At 31.9% G+C, this 9,891-nt stretch overlaps 1 protein-coding gene across 7 annotated transcripts; it reads left to right on the forward strand.

Moving 5' to 3' along the window:
- The first annotated feature begins 5,542 nt into the window (after positions 1 to 5,542).
- On the forward strand, positions 5,543 to 9,536 carry LOC129287477 (DNA-dependent metalloprotease WSS1-like). Of its 7 annotated transcripts, none has more exons than XM_054923648.1 (6): positions 5,543 to 5,765; positions 5,899 to 6,398; positions 6,502 to 6,684; positions 6,777 to 6,972; positions 7,700 to 8,152; positions 9,106 to 9,241. In XM_054923648.1, the coding sequence occupies exons 2-6, from the start codon at positions 6,343 to 6,345 to the stop codon at positions 9,109 to 9,111; spliced, it is 894 nt and encodes a 297-aa protein (XP_054779623.1). In that variant the 5' UTR covers positions 5,543 to 5,765; positions 5,899 to 6,342; the 3' UTR covers positions 9,112 to 9,241. The 7 variants fall into 7 exon arrangements, with proteins under 7 accessions (XP_054779623.1, XP_054779618.1, XP_054779622.1 ...); XM_054923643.1 differs by having other exon boundaries at positions 5,552 to 5,765; positions 9,140 to 9,536; XM_054923647.1 differs by having other exon boundaries at positions 5,555 to 5,765; positions 5,899 to 6,002; positions 6,496 to 6,684; positions 9,140 to 9,536.
- Positions 9,537 to 9,891: the final 355 nt, after the last annotated feature.

A 9,891-nucleotide genomic window follows, 5' to 3' on the forward strand; every position in this document is an offset into this window, starting at 1 on the left:
TTAAATCGGTTGCTTATTGAGTTCAATTATCCACTAAGCCATTTTTTTTTTATTTCAAACTTTTTTACAAAATTATTTAAAATAATCGTCATTTTTCTGTTTAAATTTACCGAAAGAAAAACTCCAATATCATATATTCTGCTCTCTGCCAGTATTTTAAAAAATAAATCCTAATTTTGTAGATTTTGTAAATATAGTTTTTTAATAAAATTATAAAGTGCATCATTTATTGATTTAAAAATGAACATGGTCTTTGCTCATTTCATCGTGGTTTAAGTTGCTGCATGGCAACTTCTATTTCGAACTTAAATATATAATTTTTTTTGCCAACAACTTAAATATATAATCATTGTCTTAAATCAAATTATAACTATTCAGCACAATTAATGTACATTCATTAGCTATTAAAACCCTTCCATTATTCAACAGAGTGACACACATTTGTATATTAACTAAACCAGGATTGACCATTGATGTTTCAAACACAAGTGTTACTCCCACCGTTAGGATTTTTCAAAAATTTCGAAAACTAATAGGGATAATTAAATGTACTAATTGAAAATGTTAATCTTAATGAGTTATTTTTTTCCAACAAGATGTATATTTAATCCAGCTTTTTGTAGAGTAGGCTTATATTTCTTGCAAGGGCCAGGTTTTAATAAAGAAGAATTACTTTGAGGTCCTACCTAGTATAATTAATTACTTTTACATTCATTGGCAACTGAGCTTAAAATATTAACAATTTAACTAAGCTCAGTTTTTAATGAATAAATCTAAGAATAATTAATTTTATTGAGTGAAATTTGTATATAATTCTCTTTTTTAATGATGGACTCTAAATTGATAAATAAAGCTTATGGTTTAAGCCTATTAATGGCTTACTGCCGAGCCCAAAAAGATTGGGGCCAACAACTTTGGACCTTTTTTTTATTAAATGAATTTATATTTTTAAAAAATGTCACTAAATTTTATGTTTTCTGAAAGGTAAAATTTATTTATTTTATGTAATTGTATCTTTCTAATTTTGTGCAGGATATTTTACTTTTTTTTAGTGTAATGGGAAAATTCAATAGCTATGAGGAAAAAATTGTACAAGATTTCAAAAAGATATACTAAAAGGCAAAACTCAGAAAATTACATCAAACATGTATAAGGAAAAAAGCATCTCAAAGTGTGATCAACAATAACACTAATCTAGAAAAAAACACTGATAGGGATAAAAACTTCATCAATGAAAATGCGTCTGTTCCTTATATTTCAAAGTTTCTAGCAAGTAATACTTAGTTCAATCTTTCAAGAAATATCCAGTTGAAAATTATGCAGGCACTTTATAAACCAAAATTGAACCAAGATTGTGAATTTTTGCCAAAAAAATCAGTGCAAATGTTGGTTGAAATATTTTTTTCTAGACAAATGTAGTAAAATGGCAATCTCTGAGATCATAATTGATATTTTCAACATTAGAATTGCATGAAGAGCAACCTTGGCCAGGGTCATCTTTCTTCTCAATTGTTTCGAATTAGTGAGGAGTTTACTCTTGAGCATTAACCAAATAAAAGTATAAACCTCTGAGCTATCGGTAGCTTCTACACTTTAGAAATAGGTCACGTTAGTTAAATTTCAATAATTGAGTTGAGTTGTAGTATAGGTTGATTTAATAGTAATTTGCCAGTATCAGTAAAGTTTTAAGAGCACAAAGGAGGGCTTGCATCAGTTAAGTTGACAGAGGTGCTAGCAATCTAAGTAAGAATATTGCTTGGCAATAAATGTTTAAAGATACTCCATCTCAATGACTGTGGGTATCAATAAACTTCTGAGATTGGCTTCATAAGATCATCCTTTTAATTTCAGCAAAAGAGAAAAATCTCAAGGGTCCATAATCCTCTACCCAATAGTCCCACCAGAGCTTAATATGGTTTTCGAACATGATATTTTATTGAGTCTTAGAATTTGAACTTTAATTATGCTTGGCGTTCACAGAGTAAAGGGGCGGCAGATACAGCGGTGGCGTTATAAACATAAATGCAAGGGAGAATTTTAGGATATGGCCAAGGATGTGACACATAATAAGCTAGGTTAAAATTTAAAATTTCAAGTCAGTAGGAATGAAATGAAATTAATTTAAATGATGAAGAGATTGAAATAACATCTATTTAAACATTGAAAAAGTAGTTGTCAGATTTACATGTAATGTTGAGAAATTAATAATTAAAGTTACTAAAATTTAAATAAATTAATTGAACAAGTCTTTTCATTTTTTTTAAATTAAAAGTCTAATTTATAAGTAATATTGGAGAATTAATAAATAAAATTGTGATATTAACAATTATTATTGCTTCATAAGTCCAAATAAATTGATGGAATAAATCAATGATTATCAAATTAAATAAAGTAATTTACAAGTTGCGTAGGAAAATTAACTAATAAAGTTGGAAAACTAATAACTAAAGTTGCTTCATAAGGATTGAACTAGTCAATTTAGATTCGGTAATTATACTTAGTACAGACATTTTAAATAATTAAAATTTAAATTAATGGTTCAAATAAACTTACTCATTCATTAATCTTAAGTAGAATATAAATTCATAACTATTGATTTAAATTTTAACAATTTAAATGGTACCAAAACTTAACATTTATAATAAATACAGTCAACGAATTTAAATCCACAACTAGTATCTATGAAGTAACTTCAATTATTAATTTATCAATTTTAATTGTTAATTTCCTAATGTTACATGTAAATTTGAGCACTATTTTTTAAAAAAATATTTAAACAAAGGTTAGTTCAATATTTTCATTATTTAAATTAATTTTATTTCAATCCTCATTGTCTAAATTGATATTTTAGATTTTAAAGAGTTTTATTTATTATTATGTCACATCCATGATACTCTTCTGGAAATAATTTCTAAGTCCAATGTTAATGCCACTAATGCCAGAATGCTTTCAGCGAGTGAGCGTTCTATGACAGCCTTGCCTCCAAAAAAACATTCCATTGCCAAGGGGCTGTATGGTACTATTGTTCCTATCCCAGGTTCCCTGAATGTGAAGTCATTAGGAAGACTCACAAAGGATGAAGAAAAACGATTAAGTCATCAAAAGATTAGACCTTATTTTCCATTTAAAAATATTTCATATTTTTATACAAATCTTATTTTTTAATAAAATAATTATTTATTTTTAAATTAATTCTATCTTTTCATATTACTTCAACTAAATATTCTCTAATAAATATAAAATTATTATCAATAGGGATACTTTAAAAAAAAAGACAATAATTATATTTTAAAAACTAAAAATACTTTATATTTTTTATCATTCAATTCTTTAAAAAATATTTTATATTTTTTAAAACGGGAGAGTATTTTACAAACATAATTTTCATGCTGAAATTGAAAAGGATCCAGCTCCAGAACTTTAGCGTTGTTGATGCAGTCAAGCGATTGCGCGCGCGCGCGCGAGAGAGAGAGAGAGAGAGAGAGAGAGAGAGTAATTGCAATGTGTTGAGGCACAACGTTTATTTAAATTCAATGACAACAATGAGGATGAGATTGCTACAAATGTGATCGTTTTGATTCTAAAATGTATCAAAATCAACTTCAAAATTGAAATAGGTCCTGATCCTATAATTTAGATTTTATATTATTATTTAATCTTTAAATTTTTATCCTCGTTAAATATTGGTGGAAAAAATATATTAATGACATTTGTAATTTTATATATTTAATATGAATAAAGTTAAAAAGTTATTAAATTTTTAAATAGAATTAAGTTTTAAGGATTTTTTTAATTCTGTTAAAACATATTAAAAATAACTTATAAATAAGATCAAATGAGTATGTACTAATTTAAAAAAAATAATTAAAAAATAATGAGCTTGAGTCTTTATGGGCTAAATCCTAGTCTTAACCTCATTTGAGTTGGATTTATGGTTTCCTAAATCTACCTTTTCTGTGCATTTGTAATCCTCCTAAAATTAGAAAATTCAAATTATAGCCAAAAAAAAAAATCTTTTCAAAATTCTGGATACAAACTGAAATTTCCTAAAAATCTTGATTCGTTAAAGAGATAATCTTATTAAGAAGCATTTCCATTACCATGCATGGATCAGCTCGATTCACATTCTTATTTGTAAGTTAATTCACACAAACATTATCATCTCTTAACACATATTTGACCAAAATCTCAGCGTCATCATTTAGAAAATTAACACCATGTTTCAACTGCCAATGTTCAATTTGACTGTGTTTAAGAAATCTTGCAATTGTTGGCAAATAGGAATCAAATCACTTTCCATAATGAGTTTCTTCACAAATCTTGAGCCATGATAAATGCTCACAACTAAGCTTTTAAGGGAGAGCAACATCCCAAGTCACACATGAAACTAGCCAATCAATTTCCATCCTCATTTTAAAACAAGCTCCTACATCCTATTCGTTCGATATGCCCTTACACTGATCCATTCACATTTAGTTTAACCCACCCATAAGGTGGACATTCCTGCCTAACTTTTGTTTGAGTCAAAAGTACACAATAAAAATCACTCATAAACAAACTATTATGCACAAAGTTTGCGAAGCTCGTGATCTTCTTAACTGACTCAATAGGATTAGAGTTTGTATTATTGAAAATATGATCATTATAATACTTCTAAAGAGATTGGATAATATCCCCAAAAACAATATCCTAAGGAGAAAACTCATGATGCATCTTGCTATTGAGATTTCAATAAAACCAACCACATTTGTTCACTTGCCAGAATAAAGTCCACTCTTCAGTAAGGATTAATTTTTTGCAAATAAATTGAGCAATCTTACAATCTCTTAGAATGTCTAAAACATCTTCCACTTCAAAGGCACATATATCATACAACATTGAAGAGCCAAAGATTTTGTTTTGTTGTGCAGTCATAATCCTCTTGTGTAAAGCCATCCGCATGAAAACTTGAATCCTTAATGGCCCTTCCATTTCCACACAATATTCCAAATCTGCTCTTTAGCTTCGGTACGAGCACTTTGAAGGACATTATACATAAAAGAAATTGTAAATTGTGCATTAGCTTGAAGCATCCATTTGAAAGTATCATTTCCATTAATATTTTATTTATATATATATATTAAAATTAAATGTTAAAAAATATAAGACATTTTAAATATTTCAATATATAATTAATGAGTTTTTTCAAAGTTTATACTTAATAAATAAATTATTTTATATTTATTTTTAAGTAAAATATTCTATTACATAACGATAAATAAATATTTAATTAATTTATTAAGAGATACTATTTAAAAATTCTTGATTTAGCGAGAACAACTAATCCTCCTAAAACACAAATCAAAGCTTAAATCTTGGAAGAGGACATTTAAAAGAAAAAATCGAAATTTCTTTTTGTTTTTTTTTTCACTCCTATTTTCTTTCCGCAAGACCCAGCTTCCATTTTTGTCTTCTGCAGTCTAGATAATCCTTTCCGTCTCATCCTTTATAACTATTTTTATTTTTCCTATTATTATTGCCAAAAATCATGTAATGTAGATAATACACGAACTTCGTTGAACATCCAATTTTCGAATTTTATAATTATACGATGACTATTTTGTCCACCACAAAGGTCAAATACTAATTAAGATCAGAAAACGAATCTCTCGCTCCCAGTGCCGTGATTTGCATCGGCGAAATAAAACAAAGCATAAAATCATCGGATTGCGATCAAATCTTCAAGCCTCCTGGCCTTTCATCGTCGACAAGGTTTTTGTATTGCGGTGAGTGTCCTTCAATTCTCTATCATCAATTTTACAAACTCAGTTGGATGCATCTTTCTTTCCTAGTAACCTTTTCATTATGAGGATTTAAGATATAGCTGAGCCTGAGGATTGGATTGAACTTGCTATGTAGAATTCTTCAACCCCTCCAACCAAAGAAGTGGAAAGCCTGGGATGTTGAGTGTGGGCGGAACTTTGTTCTTTATATTGGGTGTCTACGCTCTGGCTTGAGCCTATGTGATAACTGATTCTTACTTGTATTGCAGTCCTATTCATTTACCAAATTTACACTAATGGGTTCAATTTTAGTGGGTTGAACTCTGTTATGCTATTGAGGTTTATTACTCGATAGTATTTTTCAGAGAAATGTCAAGTAGTCTTTTGGATTTTCTTTCCTTTTCATTTATTGTTATGAAGCACTGATTCTTACAAAAGAAGAAGCCATATTGTGTCTAACATGTAGCCAACAATCACATTAGACATGACATGACTAAATCCTGTCTTATGTCCTTTATATGTATTCTTGCTCCTTGGATCTCTATAGCAACCTCTTGTTGTTACAATCTGAGCTGGTTAAATGGAAAATTTGGGTTTCCATTCCACCTTTAGCCTTGAATTAATGTGGCTTCTGAGGTTAAGTGATGTATTAATTTTCATTTTAAAGTGAAGGTTGTTGCTTCTGAATAATTTAAGCAGAGTTTGTCATTCATTGCTTTAGTGATTGCTGCAGAAGCAGGGTCAAGAACTTTTCCTTACTGTTTAGCATGGATCTTAATGATCTTAACAAGGTTTGGGAAATTAAACCCCTCAAGAGAATTGGAGAAGATGAAGCAAGGAGGATTCTTGAAAAGATAGCTAAACAGGTGCAGCCTATAATGAGGAAAAGGAAATGGAAAGTCAAAATTCTTTCTGAATTCTGGTACTTTCTTATTCACCTACCTTTGTTTTCTTTTAAAAGAAAAAACGTACACTTTCATATTAGTTCTTGCTGTCTAAAACATTAGAATGCAGTCCTGCCAATCCATCTCTTCAAGGTCTGAATATAGGACTGGGTGCAGAGGTAAAGCTAAGATTGCGGCGGCCTGACCGTGAATGGGATTTCTTCCCTTATGAGCAGATTGTTGATACTATGCTACATGAACTTTGCCATAATGAACATGGTCCTCACAATGCTCAGTTTTATAACCTTTTGGATGAAATCAGGAAGGTAACTAATGCTTTGTGCTCTTTCTAAAAAATATGTTCCCTGTGCTGTGTATGGTGAAATTACATGTCATCTTCTTTGGGAAAGGATTATTTTTCTGGTCTCTTGTGGATGTTGCTCATAGATTTACAAAGGGAATGGAAAGCTTTTGGAGAGGAAGAGTCTTATTTCCTCTTTTGACTGAGGAGATCTCTTGTCTTCTGTTTTCGTCCTCTTGTCTTCCTATTAATAAACTTTATTTTTCTTTTGAAAAAATTGATAAAATAAAAGAACAGTTAGAAGTCATAAATCACAACTGCTGCAGTCTATAATAGTACATATGGTGCTAATATTACATGTGCTTTGTAATTGTAAGGATATGTTTTTACCTTTATTTTGAAGTTTTATTTCAATAAAGATATCAAGTATCTATGGCAATATAATACATTTGTTGCTGCTGTAAATGCTAGGATTTTAGCTTCCTCTATATAGCATATAAATAAGCCCATTTTGCTTAGGATGCATCCACAAACCCAAGCTACAAGAGAAGTTGGGGGAGGCACGTTGGTGCTGAGGTTGTTGTTACGTTGTGTCATAAAAAATTGTGTATAGTTGAGGTCAACAAAAAAGTGTTTGGTTCCATGAATTATTAGTAACTTAACACAAATCACTGGGTAACTCATATACTTATCTCTTAATATTTGGTCCTAGACACTTTTGTGTGCTTCATGCAGATTCCACTTGCCTGTAGGAATGTGAAGATCTGATGGCCAAAGGGATCAGTGGTACTGGGCAAGGATTTGACCTTCCTGGGAGACGTTTGGGTGGATTCTCCCGTCAACCACCTCTGCCATCAGTTCGCCAGGCTGCATTGGCTGCAGCTGAAAGCCGAGCACACCGTGGGGTTTTATTGCCTTCTGGACCTCAGCGTTTAGGTGGTGACAACAGCATTAAGTCAGCTTTGAGTCCAATTCAAGCTGCTGCTATGGCTGCAGAAAGGAGACTGCATGATGACATATGGTGTGGATCAAAGTCTGCAGATGGTGAAACACACGTTCATGAGAATATGAGTTTGATTGGACCTTCTGGGAGGCACAGAATGTCCTTGAATTCTGATGATAGTTCCATTCAATCTAATGTGGGTGGAGAAACAGTAGATGGTGGAGCAGAATGGCAGTGCAATACTTGCACCTTATTAAATGAGGTACAATGTGTTTATATGTGTTCTGTAAAGTTGTTGGAATATTGTATTGATGGTTTTAAGTTGGAGGTTTTTTTTTTTTAAATTTATTTTTGTGCTTAACATTTCTGCTGCATTGCTGTCTGCTCGATAACAAAAATGTTGACTTTATCATTTGGATTTTTTCCCCCACCTGCACCCTGATCATGCAAATAAACAGCTGGGGCTTGGCTTTTGGCCAGTCACAACATATGATAAATCTGTCTGGTCCTTGTGAAACTTGAGTACATGCATTAATGATGGAATACTTGCAAAGATGTAAGCTGTTTATTGGTGGGAAACAAGTGAACAGATGCAGGTTTTTTCTTGGAGGCTATTACTTGATTGGCCTATTTTTGTCTGATGAAAAAAATGAAAATAATTGATTATAAGAACTTAGAACCACGCCCTCAAAGGCAGCTAGAACTGAAGGTTCTTGAAGGCCCCGCATCAGAATTCATCCTTCTGATGTGGAGACTCGAGTTCTATATGTTGCAATTGTGTCCAAACAACATATAAAAGAACTCATTGCACAAATTTATTTCTTTAGGGTTATCTCTTTCTTTTCTATTTTTATAATGTAGTGCTGAAAGACTGAATAGAAATGCAAGGGAGACTCAGATAAACGATGCTTGCCCTAAAACATAATAGGACATGAAAGTTGCTGAGCATTTTTTCTAGTCTTCCCCCCTCTCTCCACCCACACCATCATATTGATCAAATCAGTTGTAGTTCAAGTTCAACGCCAAAGTTTGCTCATCGCTAAGCATAAATTACCTATCTTCTGAGTTTGACCTCTGAAATTTTGTTCCATAAAGCATGGCATTTATATGATTTTTGTTATTAGTAACAGCTCCTCTGTTGAAATATCTCTATAAATCAGCTAATGCATGTTCATGAATGCTGGGTCTCTTTATATACTTTCATTGCATTGACAGAACTAAAGTGCGATGATGTCTCGGTTTGTTGCAGCCAATTGCCCTTATGTGTGAAGCCTGTGGAGCACAAAGGCTTGTCAAGTCCAAGATGTGGTCTTGCAAATTCTGTACACTTGAAAACAGGGTTGAGATAGATAGATGCTTAGCTTGTGGAGAATGGAGATATTCATCTGGCCCACCAGTCTCAATTCGTGGGCCATACGTCGGAACCTGAGTCTGACTGGACCTAAGGAAAGAAGGTCAACCTATGCAGGCTTCTTGGCAACTTAATCACATGCCCTTTGCATGTACATTATTTTAGCAGTGATACCCTTGTATATTGAAGAACTATGTGAATACAAATATGTTACACTGTATATTTCGGTGACTGAAGCTGTTGGTAGAACGTGGAAATACAATAAATGCTTGTTTTCAAATTAAAATTTGTTTTAGTTGCTTGAGTGGAGTCAGGAAGAATATTCGTTGTTAGATTTATTTCAACCTTCATCTCAGGGATCCAGACTTCATACCGTTCAAGGGATTTCAGTTTTGTTCGGTCCAAAGATCTTATTCCTCCATTTCATTCAAGTGTCGTGTTGCCCTTTTGGATTTTATTTGAGAGTATTGAAATCCCTTGAACTATGTGGAATTTCAACCTCATCTTAGTCGTTAGATTTATCTTAAGATTCAGATTGAAAAGCCATTTGTTTTCATGTGTGCCTGGCATCCAGAGCCCTTCAAACCCCATCTCATCCTGATTGGGCCAGGTCAAACCACAACGGTAATAAGCCCTCTCAATATTAAAGA

This window comes from Prosopis cineraria, unplaced genomic scaffold (genome assembly GCF_029017545.1).
Source record: "Prosopis cineraria cultivar Desert tree isolate PC_DT_omini unplaced genomic scaffold, ASM2901754v1 PC12, whole genome shotgun sequence".
Lineage (NCBI taxonomy): Eukaryota > Viridiplantae > Streptophyta > Magnoliopsida > Fabales > Fabaceae > Prosopis > Prosopis cineraria.